The 19,715-nt window shown below is 49.8% G+C and overlaps 1 protein-coding gene across 1 annotated transcript in view; it reads right to left on the bottom strand.

The window, feature by feature from the left end:
* Antxrl (ANTXR like) overlaps positions 1-19,715 on the bottom strand; it is a 30,846-nt gene that overhangs the window by 3,917 nt on the left and 7,214 nt on the right. Inside the window, exons 2-16 of the mRNA XM_059273138.1 lie at positions 18,634-18,705; positions 17,065-17,136; positions 14,782-14,863; positions 14,648-14,681; positions 13,241-13,320; positions 13,096-13,164; positions 12,657-12,737; positions 12,506-12,566; positions 6,810-6,908; positions 5,275-5,344; positions 4,625-4,715; positions 3,209-3,535; positions 1,960-2,090; positions 1,269-1,344; positions 908-1,039 (exon numbers count right to left, since the gene is read on the bottom strand). Coding sequence (XP_059129121.1) covers positions 908-1,039; positions 1,269-1,344; positions 1,960-2,090; positions 3,209-3,535; positions 4,625-4,715; positions 5,275-5,344; positions 6,810-6,908; positions 12,506-12,566; positions 12,657-12,737; positions 13,096-13,164; positions 13,241-13,320; positions 14,648-14,681; positions 14,782-14,863; positions 17,065-17,136; positions 18,634-18,705 — 1,477 coding nt within the window. The remainder of the gene's footprint in view (positions 1-907; positions 1,040-1,268; positions 1,345-1,959; positions 2,091-3,208; positions 3,536-4,624; positions 4,716-5,274; positions 5,345-6,809; positions 6,909-12,505; positions 12,567-12,656; positions 12,738-13,095; positions 13,165-13,240; positions 13,321-14,647; positions 14,682-14,781; positions 14,864-17,064; positions 17,137-18,633; positions 18,706-19,715) is intronic.

The following is a 19,715-nucleotide window of genomic DNA, read 5'->3' as shown; positions in this document are numbered from 1 at the left end:
CAACGGCAGTGGCCATTTTCCTCTCAGGAGACCTGTGTTGGTTTCTTTGTGGTTCTCAGACAGGGAATGGGCAGGCGTGGCTCTCAGATGACGTTGGCGACTGCAGAAGATTTAGAAGAGCTCAGGAGGAAGCAATGGGACCGCCACAGACAGAGGCAGGGCACGGAGGATGGCTACAAGCCGGGAGGAAACTGGGGGCTCTTTCTTCCTTGTATTGTTCTTGTAGGGTCTCCATATTGGGGCCTGGGGCTGCTTCCTGTCTTCCCCCTTTCTTGGAGTGACCTGGACCTCCTGGAGGAGGAGCTTCAGATGAATGACTGTTGGTTTCTGGGGCTCAACTCCACATAAGAAGTTTGTGATGTCCCTTAAGACCTCCATGTCAACTACCTTCATCTTGTAACTCTTTGCCCATCTCAGTGGGCATCAGGACTGCTGGGTCAACTCTTCTACTTGTCTGTGAAGAAACTTGGTCCTGGCTGGCCAGGGTCACTGGCATTTGATTAGTTTTCATGGTGGACAGATGGTAGCTCGTGACTGGTCTTTTCTGTTTTTGTTGTATCTGACCTTGCAAGATACACCCAATCCATCTTGGCTCATTTATCCACAGACTAAATGTGACAGCAAAGCCATTGTTGGGGCTGAGACATGACACGGGAACCAGAGACTGTCAAGACAGGGCATAATGGCCACGTCCAGGAAACTGTAAACTGCAGAAGAGGGATGCAAGCACTTGGAGAACTCTGCTGTATGCTGTTCTCCTCTAGCCATGGGAGAAAGACAGGGTGTCCTCGGACATAAAGTGATACATGTCCTGTATCTTCCCACACTCAGACCTCTGTAGTGATGACTGACTGTGCCTGCCTTCCCTAGCTGAGCCTAGGGTCACAGCTTGCCCAGCCCCAGTCACCTGCACCCTTCTGTTCCCACAGCCACAGCAGGCAACGATCACAGTAGGGTTTGGGTTGACAGCTGGAGGAGGATGGGCATGAGGAGCAGGTGGTGATGTAGAAGGAGGGGGCCGCTCCTCTTCTTCTGGCTCCTGGAAGTGAAAAGAGTTGGTCTGTGTTTTGCTCACAGCTTCTTGAACAGGGGCACACTGTCGCTTGCACACACATGCACTGGGGGATGGGGGGGCAGTCAGCAAATGTTGCAGAGTGAGTGGGAGACTGACTGTAACCCACACCCTGGGGGGGGGTCATCCATGAGAAAAATAACCAAAGCCCCTCTGGTTTGCAGATGCTGAGCTTTCCCAAATGCCAGCAGCTCACTTCTGTGCTCTTGGTTCTCTCGAGGCCACTCTTGACAGTAGAAGCCTGGCCTGGAGACTGTGAAGAGAATGGGAAATGTCAGATGGTAGTCCCCTACATCGGGCTCGGGCCTTACAGTGGCAGGCTCCCAGGGCTACTCTGCAGCTAGCACTGTCCCCCATGGAGAGGAAAGCTGGTCCCACCTCAACACAGGCCCAGGTCTAGTCTCTGCCTGCTCCAGCCTTGCATTACCCCTTCTGGTTCCTACCCCAAAGAAGGCACAGTTGTTTCATCATCTGGTCCCTGTGCTCAGCTGGGGACACCCCTCATAGCTCAAGGTCAGTTAGGATATCTTCTGCCTTCCCCAGCCCTGAGCTGACCTCAGGGGAGCTCTTGGCCCTTGCAGCAGATGATGGAGACAGGTGTAAAGAAGCCCAAAGGCTCTGAACCTGAAGATGGAGACCTGGATCTGATGCATGCAGCTCCTACACTAAGAACTGGTTTGCATCCTTGGCATTCAACAGAGAGGCCTATGGGATCCACCGAAAGATGCCAATTCAGCAATGGACAGCTGCACGCAGACTGGAGCAGGGCCACCAAGCCCTGATGATCGGGAAATACTGCGAGTCTGGTAATGGTGTTGCCTCGGTGACATTATTTTGAGTCCCAAGGCTTTCCCATATAATCCTGGATCTGCATTCCCCCTATTCACTGCCAAAGTAGCGAGGGATTCTGAGCTCGGGCTTGATGATGCCTCTTGAAGGTTAGTGTGACAGTGTCACCCTCTTCCCCTACACAACTCACCTTCTCCGACGGTGGTGCAGGTGGTGGCGGCTTCTTAGGCTGGAACGTGAAACAGACAGACGTGGGCTGGAGTGGTTAGGGTGGGCTCTGCCTTGGCCCTGCAGGCAGAAGGGACCCCGGCTTGGAGCAGGGAGACAACATGGCCCGGGGATGCCTATGTGGGTGCCCAGTGCTGTGGGGGCTGTGTCCAGGAGGCTCTACCTGGCCCCAGGCAGCCCCATCAGGAGATCACCTGAACCAAGGTTCTGGTCCCTAGAGAGGCCCACAGCTGGAGCACTCCACACCTGTCAGAGCCCAGCTGCAGTGGAGCCCACAGTCCTCCTTCCCCTTGGTAGAAGCTCACTGTCCTTCAGTCTTCCCACACCCCCTCTAGGGCCTTCTCACTCTCCGAACCCCGGGGAGGAGCTGTGTCCCAGGGCTGCTACTTTCTCCTCCAGCTCCCTGGAGGGTTCCTTCCATCCCAGCTCCCCAGCTCTTCTGCCTTCTCCCACACTGTCCCAGAATGCCAGTGTCATCCTTGGATCCTGCTCTGCTTTAGCCAATCCCTGGCTTCGTCTCTGGGTGGGTGCATTTCACCCTGAAGCCAGAACAGAAACTGCAACCCCTGGTGAGGTGGGGTAGCTCTGCTGCTTCGCCTCCGTGCTTCTGCAGCCCAGTATGGGGCTGTGTGATATACTGGGGTCAGGAAAGGGGCTGATGTCAAAGGGAGCTCTGCCTTAGTGGTTACTAATCATGCCTGATAGGCTTCATCCTGTGTATGGGGCCACTGGGACTACATGGGGGATCCTGTCCTGGCATCCAGGGGAACTCCTGAGGTTTGGCCACACGAGGCCTGTAGGTGTGTAGCTGATACAAGACGGCACCGGTCTAAGGGTGCTGGGATAGCCTCTCTCCAGGGTCAGCCTTAGCTTACAGCCCAAGCATCTCAGACTGAATTCCTGGGTCAACTAGGCTGGAGAATTCTTAGAACCCAGGCTGGTCTAGGGCTTGGATATTTAAACTTAAGAGTTTGTGTCTCTCCTGGATGATTTGAGGACCTTAGATGAGAAATTGCCAGCAGGCTGGATTATAGTACTGCCCCAAGACCCTGTTCCTTGGAGAGGGGGCATGTGTGCAGGAGCCAGGGCAAGGGGGGAGGGGTGGGTAGGGGACTTAACCTTCCTGCGGCACAACTTCCAAGAGCAGCACAGCAGCAGCAGGACAGCCACCAGCAAGACCGGGATTAAGAGGAGCAAGTTCCAGTCGAAGTTGATACTGTCTTTTGACGGCTTGTTGATTGCCCTGGAGACCGGGACGGCGGCTTGTTTCTTTGTGTCGTTTGTGTCGACTTGTTTCTTTGTGTCGTTCGTGTCGGCTTGCTTTGTGTCGTTTGTGTCAGCTTGCTTTGTGTCGGCTTGCTTTGTGTCAACTGGGACCAGGCCTGGGTCTTCCTGCTGCAGCTGGCTGGGTATGGAACCACTCCTGCTGCCGCTGAGTGCGTCTCCCTGTGGCAGATAGCGACAGTGGCTTCCTCCCCTGTGCCCACCCCTTGCTTCTTATCTGTACATGCATTCTCTCCACCCGGCTTTCCTAGACACCAGGGGCTACAGCAGGGTTAGTGGCCCAGGCTGGTCCTCAGAGGGCAGCCAACCTTTCCCAGCCCCCGAACCTAGAAGAGGGTGACTCAGGGCCATCCATGGTCTGAGGATACCAGTTCTCACTGTGGCCTCGGCTGACAGTGCACTAGGCTATAGGTGATCTCTAGGAGATAGTCAGGCTGCTGGGCCACTGAAGAGGTGTAGGGCCAGGAAATGTGGGTCTACCTTCTATGGTTGATCTCTGTGTCTCTCAGCTCTGTCTGAGAAGCTCACCCCTCCTCCCTCTGAATCTTGAGAGGAACTCAAGAGTTGTCACAAGTGGACACAAGGCTCTGTCTCCTGGGCATACCCCCTAGTCACACTGCACTGGTCTCAGGTGCTGGGAGGACGGATGTGGAGCTGAAAAGCTGCATGTTGAGGAGCAGTACTTTCCTCCTCAGGGGCCCTGGCTGAGCTGAGGGCTTCACATTCCAGACAGGTCTCCCACCACAGCAGGAGAGCGGAGAGGATGCCCGGTAGGTGATGACTGACAGACAGCTCCCCACACCACAGCAGGAGAGGATGCCCTGCAGGTGATGATTGACAGCTCCCCACCACCACAGCAGGAGAGGATGCCCTGCAGGTGATTGTAAACCCACAGAGGGGCAGCCAGGAATATAGAGGAGAGGGGAAACTGAGGACATGGTAAATGACAGGAGTCACCAAGCAGGTTTGGGGCGAGGAGAGGGGTTGAGGCCGGAGTAGATTTGGGTCCATATTAGCTACTGGGAATCCGATTCATTAGCACACGTCTTTGACTGCTGCTGGCAGAACTCAGGATTCCTGGGCTTGGCACATTCATGTGGAGCTGTCGTGTGCCCTACATGTTCTAGACAGTGTCTGGCAAAGCCTCATACCTGTCCCAGGTGGCTCTTGAAGAAACTGCTACTTGTGTGGCATGCCTTTTGTGACCATCATTTGAGCTCTAGGTGGATCTGCAGCACCCTTGGCTCTTACCTCAGTATTCCCACAGCTGTTACCAGTTATGATGAGTTTGTTCCCAATGAAGGAGAGGCCATTGTTCAGACTGACTTCAAGAAAGACTTCCCTGATGCACAGAAAAGAGACTAGATGATGGAAAGAGCCATGGAGACGCAGTTTGCTAAAAGTGTTGCACACATCAATCCTCAGGGTAATGATGCTGAAATTCTAGCATAGGACTCCTTGTAGTGAAGAGGTGGGTAGAGAAACTTTACTCCCCAAAGTATAAAGAGTCAACCTCTGCAGTGATGGTGCATAGGAATGATAGGCCATAAGAGGCCCTCGTGTCATATGGCCATAATGGCCATGAACTCAGGAATCAGGGAGGTGTGCAAACACAGGTTCGAACCCTGGAACCCATCATCTTTTCCAGTCTGCCCTCAGCAGTGCCTGGGCACTATGTATTCCTGAATACCACCAGGGTCACTAACAGAGGCACACAGAAGGGAAATGGAACCCACATACAGGCAGACAGGTGCTGTACAGCAAGGGCACACCCCAGATTCTCCACAAGCTGGTAAACATCAACCGCTGGACTCCCCACTAAGGCTTCTGGCAAGGGACACTTCCTCTGATAAACAGTGACTACCAGACCATCCCTAAGGCCTCCCACAAGGGACACTTACTCTCCAGTATGCAGTATCTTTGGTCCAGGACAGGATATAGTGTTCTCATTCTTGTCAATGGGGGCTTCATCTAAAAGAAAAGGACACAGGATTATCAGTTGGGGTGTTCTTCCTCCACTGTCACTCTCTGTCTGAGAGCTACCACTGGTTGATGACAGCCTACTCCCCCTGCCTCTTTTTGTTCAAGGACACCTGCTGAGTCCCAACTCTGCCCACCTCGGGACAGCACTCTGGTACCCAGCAGGTACACACAGCAAGGGCTCCTGTACCCCAGGGCTCGTTTGTAGGGGACTGAGAGGAAGAGAGCAAAAAAGCCCAACAAAGACACAGAAGACAAGGTAAAAGACAGAGTGCAGTGTACTGTGACATGGGTGATCAGACAGAGGGGTGGGAAAGGACAGATGCTCAGTGACCATGATGTGTCCCTTCTTTTAGAGATAGGAATTCTGGTTTAAAGAAATCGGTATTTACACATGAAATGATGCTTTGCCTGGAATTTAGTTACTCAGTGGTGAGAGTGTCAGGGGGCTACACTGTGCGGGTTGTGAACTACTAATCATAGGCCATGGGTGCTTCAAGACCCTGGTCAATTCCTGGTACATCTGTGTTTGGTGAACCATGTCCACTGACATTGGTTCTGTGTGAGCTGCTGATGTCTGAGCTAGGAGCAGCCAGGAGATGATCTTAGGGCTGGGGGCTCTGGCCTAAGTGAGAGGCAAATGGAGCTAGTAAGTTGCTGAAAGAAGTGAGTCTGGAAGTGTGGGGTCTGGGAAGAAGTTTGGGCGTTACTGCTAGTGTGATGTATCTGTCAGGGGCTGTGGAGGCTCCAGATAAAGGCAACATGGAATGCTGGTGGATTCCTGTGTTCAGGAACAGGATAAGAGGATCAAGAATGGTGGCCAGGTTTAGACCCAGGAAGTGGGTGGGTGGATGGTTGTGTTGCTTACAGAGCTGGAGAAGGCTCATAAGGGAATAGAGATTTTTCTTTTCCTTCTTTGGGAACCTGAGGAGAATTCTGTAGCTGTGACAGAAGCTGCTAATCCTAACAATTCTCTTCCCAGTCCACTGAGCTGGGGGGCAAAAAGCCAAGAGCTGAGCTGTATCCCCATTGGCTAGGCTTCCAACACCCCAGCCCTTGGTTTCCCCTCTGTGTGCTCGGGTGAATAGCTGTCCAGAAAGTGTTTCTGGCCATCTTCCAGGCTCAGTCTGGAGGCTGCTGCTCTGTCCCACCTGGAGACACCAGGTTTTGGTATTCGACCCTCAGGAAGGCTAAACCATGCTGGAGTGAGGACAGACCAGTGTTTGCCAGCCTTCAGATAGATGCCTTTGGGAGCCGGGGGTTTATTCTTCCCCCATGTTTGTATGGAGGGTGGTGTGGCTAGGCATGCCTCTCGGTCCTTTTTCCATTGGTCCACGCTGCCTTTAGCTCTCCAGTGTCCACTGGACGTGGTCAGCAAGAGCAGAAAACATGGCTGGCTTAGAGAAATGATTCTGTGTGGTAATGTGTACTTCAGAGATACCAAGGGACGACTTACCAACGATTCTGGAGTCACTGAACGTGAATCTGCAAAGAACTTGGCTCAGGGCTTTCGCGTTGTCAAACCCATGTCCGCTAATGTTTACTTTGTAGGAGTCTGCAAGAAGAACATTTAAATGTTGGAGTGGAAGAGTTGGGTGCCATGCTCTCTCTAGTCTCACTTTCATGAAGGGCTGCCCTTATGAAAGAGCGTCAGTGTCTGAACCAACATCTGTGGGACTTTGTAGGGCAAATCCTCATCTGGTGCCACTGAATATCCATTCTAATATAGTTGGAAGGGGCCTTGCACAGTTAGAAGTCCTACTGTGATCTCTGACCCAACTAGTCCAAAGTCCCAGCTCTGTTCCAAGCTAGGCCAACTCAGGCAAAACCTTCCTGCTTGGAGACCTCATGAACTTCTTAATCTGCATGGGCACTGTAGCAGGGACAGGGCCTTCTCTGCACAGGGTTAGGGACCAGCTCCCTACTTGATGCCTGTGGTACCATTGAGCATGAAGAATATCAATTCTTTCATATGTTTATGGTGTGCTAATAGAGACCCCAAGAACAAGGGCTGGGACATAGGGAAGAGATCTGGTCCCTGACCCACCCAAGAGAGTCCCTTGAAGGAGATGGCCCGTCTCAGATACAGGTCAACACATCCTTCTTCATCCTCATCCACCTTGTCCATCACTCTGGGGTTTAGCCAGGTCTTCCTAACGTCAGTGAACAACTCCCATATAAATGACACCATATAAAAAGAACACAGAGAGGATGACTGGGTGAGTAACTCCAAAGGCAGGATTCCTCTACATTTTCCTCATTTGCCTTGGGGGCCAGGGGCCACTCATTTCTGTCTCCCGTGTATTTCAGATGCCTCAGGGTAGTTGATCAAGGACCCTCCTTCTCAAGGACCCTCTCCAGGCTCCATAGCACTCAGGTCGACACAGTGCCACCTCAAGCAAACACTCGTCGTCCAGACCCCTGCCTTGGGTTTCCCTGGAAGTGACAGGTATTCTTATGTGGCGGCCTCCACAAGATGGCCAACAGTTTAACAGCTCAGTGGCTGAGCAGGGATCTGGAGGCACCTGCCGCCTGGTTCAGCTACAGGGAGGAGAGAGTGACAACTCATGTTTTCACTTGGGGATTGTCACAGCTGCCCAGACACCAAGGCCTGTGTGTTCCAGGACAGTCAGAGACAGCCAAGCAGGTTGCACTGCTGGGCTTTTCTTATTTTTATTTTAAATCTCAGAAGCTCCTTAGAGAAACCCCATAGAGGTCTTCTCTCTCTTCATCCTTCAGCACAGCAGACTCCTCACTCTTCCACAACATGAGGAGGGGCAGGGGCAGCCCAGAGCCAAAGACTGGGATGGAAATACCAGGGCCAGCTTCTGTCCTTAACACGTATGAGCCTCTAGATGCTGCACCTGTCCCCACACCATCCATTGTCTCTACATCTCCCAACTTATTTCTGGGTACCAGAGCTCCACATACGTGGCACTTGGCCTCAGATCGGTGCTAAGGGTGGCACAACTCACAAGCAAGCATAGTCCTGTCTTCTCAAGCCTGGAGCCTTGGGCTCTCATTGGGGAATATGGAGGTCAAGACTCAGCTGCCTGAGCTGGAAGGCATACGAAGAACTGAGCTGTCCACAGTGGTAAAAGGAGACTCAGGGCTCCCCGCATCTCTCTCTTCTTTAGGGTACAAATCACAGCTCCACGGGACCAAGTCTGCATGCAAGTACTGACAAAGAAAGGCATCCTTCCTCCAGAAGCAAACACATGCGTGTCCTTGGCACACGGATGCAGGGACCTTGGGATGGACAGAGGTTATCCTTGTCAGTTCTAGGCCTGGAGGTCAGGTGTTGGCCACGGCAATGCTGGGGTGAAGTAAGCATGGCTGTCTTTGTGGATGTCTTTGCCAGGCATGGGTGTTTCCTCTTGCTTCCAGGAACAACGTAGATACCCACTGTGCCCAGTGGTTTGTTTTCACCCGTGGATATGATCACCTTGCCACTGCCCCCGTTTTGCAGAAGTGGAAACTCCGTAGGAATTTCTATCCCAGCTGCTCCTGGTTTCTCTAGCAAAGCCAAGGTGCTCTGAATGTATTGGTGGCTCCATCCCATTTTTCAGGGTTTCCTTGAGAGTTTTAAAGATATCTTCTTCCTAGCCTTATAACGACACCTTTTATTTTGAGATAAATAGGCAGTATCTGCACATATATCAAAATGTAATTACAGAATGTACCTTCCAAATGTACATCATACTATTCCCAAAGCATAGTGACTCCATGCATGCTCGTACCCCACATATACCCTACATACACAGAGTACCTTCATAGGCACACATACATATACACTATGCACATACTACATACACTATGTACTACACACATATAATGCATATTACATACTGTATATACAGGCATACTGCATATATAACCTTACAACACAAGCACATAAACACCATGCACCCTTTAACAATACGTCGTACTTAATCACCCATATCACACAACACACACACACACACACACACACACACACACACACACTTCAAGTTCTTTAATATCACATAAATACTCACAAACGGATATATTCCATACCTTATACAAAGCAGCACACATGATTTATTCCACACTCACAGTTGTACACACATAGGATTCTTATATAGCATATAGCATAAATATATGCCATAAATTTCATAAATACATACTAGACACCACATGCCACATTAAAACTCAGACATGTAGCACATATCATAGAAACACATAATGTGGTACATACACATTATATACCCTTCTACACCACAATACATCACAACACAGAACACCCAACATGCATAGCACATCATATATCATTCTCCTCCCATGCCTATTGAACCACTCCCTCCACAGCCCCCCCACAACCCATATCATATTACATATACCATGCACACACTGCTCACACACATCCATCAAAAGCACACTTACAACACACAAGACATCTCTACCAGACAGACCACAAACACCACCTATACCACACAGATACCATGAATATTCACTTCCCCACATATTAAACCACACGTGTGCCCTCCTTCCCATAATATTCTCTCCAAACTCTCCCATGTAGCAGAGACAAGACATACAGCATACATACATATAAACCTTACCACAGAAGTATTACATGAAGATACTCTACCTACAAAACATACACAGCATACACAGAACATGTACTTTTTACAAACTACTTCAGCTCAGTTTTCTATACATATCACACTTACACATTCATCCATCATATATGCCCACATGCATACCACGTATGTCATAAACACATAACATACACACACAATCCAAATTTCCTGTCCACCCACATTTCTACATAGAAACACATGTGCATAGATCATGCATCACCCTTACACAAGTGTATACATGTTAATTACCTTTCTCATTATTGCAACAAAATGTCTCATTACAGCAGCTTAAGAAAGAAGGGCTTATTTTGAATCCCAGTTCCAGGGTACAGACCATCATGGAAGTTCAGCATGGCGCAGCTCATATTGGAGCCACTGGGTTGAAAGGGCTTGTGTAGCCCTGCCTTCCTGACCCGATTCCTTCAGCACGCATAGCCTCTCTTTGGCCAGCTCCACAGCATGCCTGCTACTTCCTTCAGTGGATGCTCCATGGTTCCAGTATCTCCAGCATGCTGGGGTCCACTGCAGCATAGGCTTCACTTGGACAGCTTTAAGCAAAGGTCTCTTAGGGTCTCTTCTCTCTGGTGCTCTGAGCCTGCTACACATTGGGTGGCCCAAAGAGCTCTCACAAGACTCCATGACCCCTCAGTCTTGCATCTTGTGTGTCACATGAGCAAGTGCCACACGAGTGACACTGCCAATGACATCGGTGTGGGATGCGACAAAGCTAGAGTGGCATTTGTATGTCTTGGTTTCTGATTCTGAGAAAACACTTTCCTAGAACGGTACTTTTGAACTGGAAATCCCTTCCGAGTTCAGGATCTTTCTTTTCAAATAAATTTGCATTTTCACAGGATGGACCAGTTTATAGGTAGGGGTCTTGCCCTCAGGGCACCTTTCCTAGTGCCCTTGTTCTGGGCAGGGGGTTTCTCTTTAAAGACACCGAGGATCTGACATAACTACAGATGCCTTCTCAGTACCAGCCTTGTTCACAACCTTAAAATTCGCTCCTTTGCTCCAGGCAAATAGCACATTTTTCATATCCCTTTTGCTCCCGTGGCTCTCTCTTGCTGTAGATCTGGTTAGCAGTGAGCAATAACCATGACACTCTGAGTATTACTGTGTTTTGAGATTTCTTCTGTCAAATAAATAGCCCTTTAAGTTTGGATTCAGCCTCAGTGAAGTTCTCAGGACATGAGCACAATACAGCCACATTTCTAGCCAGAATATGACATCAATGGCCTCTACCCAGGTATTGATAGTCTTTAAAGGCCTCCACTTTCTATGTTTCTCTTGGCATACTGGTCTTCCAAATTTCCCCTAGAATGACCCACTAAGCTTTGCTTAGAGCATTCTTGGACTTTTCTGTGTCGATGTTCCAAACTTTTGGACATTTTTCCTGCAAGCTATTTTTAAAGGCTTAAGAACCACACAGTCAGAATTTAGCAACAATATCACTCCTGATACCAGTTTTCTGTATTAGTTACTTTTCTGGTTGATGTGACAAAATGCGAGCCAAACTAAACTGAAAGGGTTTATTTCAGTTCACAGTTCAAGAGTACAGTCCATCACGTAGAGAAGTTCATGGTGGCAGGAACATGAGGCATTTGGTCATATTGCATCCACAGTCCTAAAGAATAGAGAGGTGAATGCCAGTGCTCAGCTCCCTTTCTTCTTTTTATTTATTCAGCTTGGGACCTCAGGCCATGGAATGGTGCTGCCTATACTTAGAGTGGTTTTTCCCACTTCAATGAACCCAGCCGAGAAACTCCCTCATAGTCATGCTAAGAGGTTTGTCTTCTAGGTAATTCTAGATCTTGCCAAGTTGATGATCAATATTATCACATGTACCACACATATCATGGAAGCACGATGCACAGGATATACACCCCATACAAACCACACTCAGAAACAATACCACAACCATACATACTCATGCAAATGTACACTGTGGTGATATATTGTGTACCCCAATATATTGTGTACCCTAATAAACTTATCTGGGGATCATAGGACAGAGCCAGTCACTAAATTAGACATAGAGGCCAGACAGTGGTGGCACACACACCCTTAATCCTATCACTCGGGAGGCAGAGATCTGTCTGAATCTCTGTGAGTTCAAGGCCACACTGGGAACAGAGCCAGGCATGATGGTACACACCTTTAATCCCGCACTTGAGATCTCATGTCTTTGCTTGGGAAGCACACGCACGTTTAATCCCAGGAAGTGACTTGGCTGTGTGGAGAACGGTATATAAGGCATGAGAAGACAGGAACTAAGTGCAGTTCAATTGAGACCCTCAGGGATGAGGACTCAGAGGCTTTCAGTCTGAGGATTCATGGAAACAGGATCGGCTGAGGAGTTGTCGAGGTGAGGTTTGCTGTGGCTTGTTCTGTTTCTCTGATCTTTCAGCTTTCACCCCAATATCTGGCTCGGGTTTTTTTTTTTTTTTTTTTTTTTAAGATTGTTTAGCAATTCATTACAGTTATAGTGCACACTCTCTTGAGTTATACCGTTTGCCCAGGTCTGTGACCCTTTAGCTCTTACCTTTTACACACACCTTGGAAGGCTGCACGGATAGTACTTCAGTACAGGACTTGGAAACGAGCTGAGAGAGAGAGAGATGGAAATGGGCAGGCTAGTGAGTCTAGGAGAAGGCAGACCGGGTCCCCCAGTCTTCCACATCCTGCTTACTCACCATGTCAATGATGTCCTGCAGAGCAGGGAACCCGTTGTCGACCCCAAAACTGTTATTTGGGCTGTCTGCAATCTCGATTATCTATGATAGGAGAAAAGTAACTCCTTTGAACCTCAGAGCCAGGAACCAGAAGCATGAGGCAACAGGTTCCCAGACTTGGGGCAGGGACTGTTGCCCTCAGGCCATGGTGACAGGAAGGTGTCAAACACTCACTGGCTTTCCCTGAAAGCCCCAAATTAAGGAGTGGGAAGCTCTTCTGCCCACTCTACATAGGGGGTTGGCATACTCAACCAAGTGAACTACCCTTTTGCAGTGGCTAATTCTAGCCCCCAGGACCTTGGGTAGATGAGAATACCACCTTCTTGGCATTGTAAAGATGTCTCTACAATCTTGCTCTAATAGACTATACGTGGGCACTTGGTCACCTGGCCTGAAGTACCTGCTGTTTGTTATACTCATGCACACCCACGGTGTAAACGATTGCTCCCATTCTCCGAGCTTTGTTGGCCTAAAAGAAAGAAGAGGCTAAAAATAAAGTCCCAGATGCCAGAGGCCAAGTGCTGACACTTGTGAACTGGCCTCACCTCTTCCAGGGTCTCCTTGTACGAGTGTATCATCAATGGCCCGTCAGTCAGAGCAATAATCACGCTGTTGACACTGTTGCCTGCAGAAGAAGCCAGAGGTGGGTGGGCTTGGCAGGAAAGACTCTGGGAATGGTCTAGTGGGTGAGGCTGCACACCCAGCACTGTCCACTGCAGTAAAGTTGGTTGTTCCTCACTCCTTGGTCTCACAGAGTGACAAGAAGACGTATTCACTACCTAGTCTATCGCTTAGGAACCAGAGGGGTCTGAGACCCTACCAGCAGGCCTGGCCTCTTATCCCCTGGCTAGGGAACCTCTGCCCTAAGGGCAGTCTAGTTACTGAGCCACAAGCCCAGCCTCTCCCTGGGCAGGAGGGCCTTCCTTGATGAGGATGGCCAGTGAGTCAGGTGGAGCCTGGGGCCAGCTTCAGGCTCAACATTAGGAACATCTTACTGTGAACAGTATAGGCCCAGTGAGCAATGAGCGTGGTAAAAAATGCCTTTTAGACATGTAAGAATAGCTTAGTCAGGAACCCCACTACACCCAGGGCTGTGCCTGAGAACCAGAACCCGGTGACTTCACCCACTCAAGCTAACTAGACACAGTCCTAGAACCCATGACGCCCACTGGACAGTATAGAAGCAGAGACCAAGAGCAATGTTCTGTTCTATACATCTGGAGAGATACCACCTTGGTGTGCCCAGTGGCTGGGGAGTTCCTCCTAGGATCCTGACCCTTCAATCAGAGACTTCTGTTAGAGACTATACCAGACCTTCAGCTAAGATACATCACACAGGTGAGGAGTCTTAAGAAGAAAGGCTTAGGACTTAGTGGGGAATTTAGAGTGTGAGCCTTGTGTGATGACCCTCAGCATAATAAAATATAAGTTTTGTTATATTAACTACTTTTTTGCTGGCCACAAGACTCCATGGAAGAAAGTCTTAGGCACGGGACAGCATGGCCCCTCATCGAATTTCCCCACTGGATTCCACAAGGCCTGTAGTCCAGAGGGACACAGGTCTTGGCGGGGCATGGTTGATTCCTGGGCTTAGGAAGCTGGCCAAACAAAAACGAGAGGTAGCAGAGAATACTTAGCAGCCAGAGGGAAGCCAAGCCTTGGTTTCCAGCACAGGGTCCTCAGTCTGCTCAGGCCCTATGTTTTCTTCTTCTTATTTCCCAGCACATCTGTAGGCCAAGGACCAGTGAGAGCAAAGCCTACAGATGACCACATGCAGCTTCCGGTCCTCTCGGAAGCATCCTGAGTGGGGTGCTGTGCTCAGAGGGGTCAGCTGAGCAGAGAGGGGAGCAGCAGCTTCGAGTCAGACTTGAAGAGATCCAGAATGTGCACACAGACTCTGTAGGGGGCTCAGCTCTGTGCGGCCTGCCCCACTGAAGGTACAAGCGGCTTACCTCCCAAGGTGGCATTTCTGATCTGTTCATTCGCCTGCCAGCAAATGAAGAAAACAAAATGGTGATATAGTGAAATGACCTCAATGGCACTCTACACTGAGCCTGCACCCAGAGGTGGCTGCAGCTGGGTGTACCTTCATAAATCCTTTCTGCATGTATGAACGTCCTTCAGGCACCAATTTCTGGAGTCTGAAAAGGCCATCGTCGATTGTTTCTCTAAAAGAATAAAAAAGAAAAGCAGCATGAAGGATATTGCCAGTGGCTAAACATCTCCAAGCTGTCCTCCGGCCTTGTCCACTGAGCAGACCACCTGGCTGAAGGAGGGCACGGGACAAGAAGCTCTGTCTCTCCTTTCTGAGCTGGGCCTTTCTCTGATCTCATGAGCACTGAGGCAGGAGGGGGCAGGGAATTCAGTGGGTCCCACAGGAAGGTCTGGATTTCTTTGAGTTCATCTATGTTTTTGGGCACCCAGGCCTTGGAGTTTCAGACAGAGACCTTGCCCATTAAGTCCTTGGAGAACATTCTGGGATTTACGCTAGGGATTCACAGGGGGTATATGCATTCTGAATGGGCAACCCAATGCCAAGATCACCCTCCTCCTGAGTAGTCTATCATTTACTGTGTAGGGCTGAAGGGGGCCATGTCACCTTGCTGAGTTACTGACTAGCTCCTGTCACAGAGTCCTGGCCTGATTCCCTTCCCTCCAGTCTGCTAAAGGCAGCGGCCAGTCAGTCTACTTAGATATGAGCCCAACTGTAGACTCCACAAGCTCCCGACAGAGAAGTCCTGAGCCTGGGAGGTGGGCCCTGAGGCTGTCCATCAGACAGCTGTGTTGGTTCCTGGACTAGAAGCAACATGGCCTGTCAGGTACTGTTAAAAGCAGAACATACTGAGGCAGGCAGGGCTGGGTCTGAAGGTCATTCTAGGTCAAGAAAAGGGGTATGAGGTTCAGGATAATCTAATGGGACAAGGGTGAGCTGGCCTAGCAAGATGATCCACAGTAGACTCTAAGGTGGCTTCCTATTGGGGAGCAGAGAGGCCGTACCAGGGGCTGAGCTCTGAGAGCCCCATGACTGGCCCAGATACATCCTCCTAGAATATAAGATGATCCTGCTCAACATGCCTAACCAGGGGGCCAAACCAGGGACTCCCAACCCCGGTCCCCCCTCATCCCTCTGCTGGCACACAGCCCAGTCCAGTTCTCTCCCCTTTGGCCAGCCTAGCCCGACTCTCTGCCCAGCCCCCAGCCTTCTCCCATCTCAGCACCTACCCCTCTATCTGGCCTTAGAACCTATCCTCTGCCTGACCTGGCCCACTATCCTCTTCCTGTTTCTATCCTCCACCTAGCCCAGGCTCAACTCCTCCACCCAGAACAACCGCTTTCCCGCCCAGGCTCCACTTTTGCCTCCCCTACGCCCTGCTGCTTCTCTATACCCCTTGCCAAAATTGCCCTCAGAAATTCTCTCTGCCACTCGAATTTAATCAGAATTCCCCAAAACTAAGTCACTAGGGTATGTTACACCAGGCTTTTCCTGGACCCCTGGGAGCTAGCCTCTTCCTGCCCCGCCTCCCAGATGGACCTCAGGTGCAATGTCCACAGACTCAGAGACTCCTCTCATCCCTTCCCTGAGGCTGGCTGGTCTCCCTAACTTTCTGCTCCTGCCTTTTCTCTAGGACCCAGGACAGAGATTTTCACACCTCTGGATACCCCAATCCTAAATGTCCGCACGCTTCTTTCTGGTTTTTTTTTTTTTTTAACTTTGTATGGGGTCTCTGAGAGAGCATGCAAAATTGAACTTCCTGTCTCATTAGTCAGAAGCCCCCAACTTCACACCTCTGGGATGCTGGGCACAGTTGGGACACCTTGCTTTACGGGTACCTGTTGCCCATACCTTCCTGTGTCACTCATTATAGGTGACTCACAACCCCATCTTACGGCTTCCTTACTTATGATCACAGGGGACCTAGCTGCCCTCCCCACACACCAGTTCTTTCCTCAGGATTTCCCAGGTGTCTCCTTGCTTCACTTGCCCAACCAAAGAGTGACTCGTTCACAGCAGGCCACACACGGGCCGGGATTCTGAGGGGACTAACACATGTGTCTCACCAGCTCCCTGTTACTATGGGTATTAAAGGTACTGACATATATACCTCACCAGCTCCCATATGTTATTAGAGACAGGGCCTAGATAAGATTCAGGAGTGGAGAACTTCTAGAAGTATTAGGCCTATGAGTTCTGCTTAAGTACAGGTCCAAGGGTGCTAGCAGACTAGGGCTGTGGGTCACTTTAGGTGTATAGGTCCCCTACGGATGGGTGATGCTGGGAGACTCCAGAGGTCTCTACAAGCCCCCAGTTTCCTCAAGATCCAGGTGTCCTGGCCACTGGGCTAGCCTTAGGAGTCAGAGCAACACTTACCTGTCTGAGGTGAGTGGCATGAGAATGTCAGCATCTGTTGAGTAGGTAATGAAGGACATCCGCAGTTTAGAGCTAGGGACGAAGCCAATACACCAGATCATCAGCCTGTCGGGGACCAGACATGCACAAATTCCCTCCTCCCACCCCATCTCTTTTGCACTGGGGACATTCAGAGGTGAGGTGTTAAGATAAAATTGGCAAAGGATTCTAAAGCCCATGGAGATATGTAGGTCCAGGAAAGAAAGAGAAAGTCAGGACAACCCCCTGCTCCATCCCATGCTTTGACTCTCTTCTCCTCTTTCCTCAGTTTCTCTCTCTCTCCTCTCTCCATCTCCCCCTTCCCTCTCTCTCTTTTCTCCCCTTGTCTTCTATCCTTTCCTCTTTCATATGTACACACTCACATCACCCATTATGAACAGGCAAAGAAGCTCCCACAGTCCCCCATAGGGGCATCATCATCCCTGGGCCTGGATATCAAATTCTTTGTATTTCTAGCACCTTTCTTCACCCTCCTTGCCTCCAACTCAACGAGATCACTCTCTGTCTGGGAAACCCTACACACACACACACACACACACACACACACACACACACACACAGAGGCCCCCCCCCCTCTCTCTATGGCTCACAGTAGGAAATTGGATCCCCTTGGCTTTGCATGATGTCTACTATGGCTTTGTCCTCAAGCTACCTGTGGTCCTCTTCTCCCAGCCTTTCCTGAGTTACCTTGACTCCCTAGTCTAAGGGAACACTCACTTACTGGGGGTAACTGCTATAGTTTGAGTTGGAAACATCCCTCACAGTCCCATGTTTTCAGCATTTGCTCTCCATCTGGTAAAACTATTTTGGGTAGCTATAGACTCTTGAGGTGGTATCTAGCTAGTCGAAGCAGATCATTAAGTACAGACCATTGACAATTATAGCCTGGTCCCTGTCCCTGCCATTAGCTTTCTTCTTCTTGGTCTACCATAGTGTGAATAGCCTCGGCTATGGTCTACCATGGTGTGAATAGCCTTGGCTACACACTCCTCTTGCCATGCCTGGGAAGGTTAGATTGAAACCCTCTGAACCTCTGAGCTATAGACACCTCTCTTAAGTTGTGTCTGATAAGTATTGCGGTCACAGTAATGTCACTCTGTGACCCTGTTCATTCTCTGGGCTTGAGGACTCAGCTCACATTTCCAGTTTCTCTAGGACCCTGAAACTTTTATCTGAGGGCTCCTGCCTTTCCTTTGCCTTTCCATGACAAGCTCCCCAATCCACTCCTCTGGCCCTGAGCATCCTATACTAGGTGTAGATTAACACCTACCATGACATCCTTCCTTTCTACTCTGAAGGAGTCCAAAAGGGTGGACTATGTCCCTGTACTACACCTAACCCCCAAGCAGGATCAGCTAGTGCTGCAGATACCCCACTGGACTCTGTCCCCCATGTTAGCACACCAGCCTGGATCTATGTGCCATCTATGAAGGAATCTCATGTCCATCAAGTCTAAGAGACATGTTCTTTGTCTCTCAGAGGGTTACTCCCTTGAAGCACAGAGGAGACAAGAGCCAGGAGAAGCCATACTTCTGAAATTTCTTCACCAAATTCTCCATAAATGAATAAACGTCCTTCCAGTGTTTGGCCACAGAGCCTGACCTGAAGACAGAGGAGACACATGTCAAGGTATGACATAACATCATAGGGTAGGGAGGGACAGTTTCAGCCTTCCTAGTCTTCCACTGGGTGCCATGGTGGATCATCATGAGAGGTGACTTTCCTCAGGGCCAGTAGTGAACAGAAGCGAGCCAAACAGCCTCATCTACTGAGACTGTGAGGTCCCAAGAAGGGCCTTTAGTGGCTCACCACGGTGCTGGTTATGTTGGGTGAGGGCTATGTAGTCTCACAATGAGGGAGGATGTCTTGACTGGAAGAGCTACCCAGTGTTCTGATGTGTGAGGCTCTCCACCCTGCCTCTACTGACTTTTAACTTGCCAATTTTTAGTCCTGTCCATGAATAGGTGGAACAGGGCTAGTGGCACCATTGTCATCAGAAGGCTGGACACTAGGAAAAGCCCAGAGGGTGACCCAGGCTTGGCCTATAGTTCCTTCCTCAAACTCTTGGGTTCTTAGGGATGAAAGCTACTCCTCAGGTGAGATCACTCTGTAGGTTGTGGAACATTTGGGGCACAGGTTGGGTCTTGAGGGTTGTAGGTCTTCCAAGCTCTTTGCTTTTTGGTTGGCCACCATGTCACACCAGCTGCAGCTGTCGTGTCTTCCTCACCAAAATAGACTGGACCGTTGAGCCATTTATAAACCAAATAAAAGCTCTCCATTGTTTTTTGTTTGTCTGCTTTACAATAGTCACACCATCGAGGGGCTGAACCCAGATCTTCCTTCAAGTCTCATGGGTGGTCTATGCATTTAGGTGACTCTGCAGTGTTTAGCAATTACTGGGCAAGCTTTGACACTGAAAACCCATCCACGACACAAACTTTGCCATGGAGAATTGTCAGACTGATGCATTCTTTCCCACTCTTCCCCACATTAGAGAAATATAAATAAAGTCTGTCAAGTATCCTGTCACAGTGATAAGGGAAGTAACAGATAGCCACAGATTCCATACATTCCTCCATATTTCCCAGCATCCACAGCAGAATGAAGGGAAA

Source organism: Peromyscus eremicus, chromosome 9, assembly GCF_949786415.1.
Source record: "Peromyscus eremicus chromosome 9, PerEre_H2_v1, whole genome shotgun sequence".
NCBI classification, from domain to species: domain Eukaryota; kingdom Metazoa; phylum Chordata; class Mammalia; order Rodentia; family Cricetidae; genus Peromyscus; species Peromyscus eremicus.
Note: the sequence above shows the minus strand (reverse complement) of the source record. Positions and strands in the feature narration are given on the sequence as shown.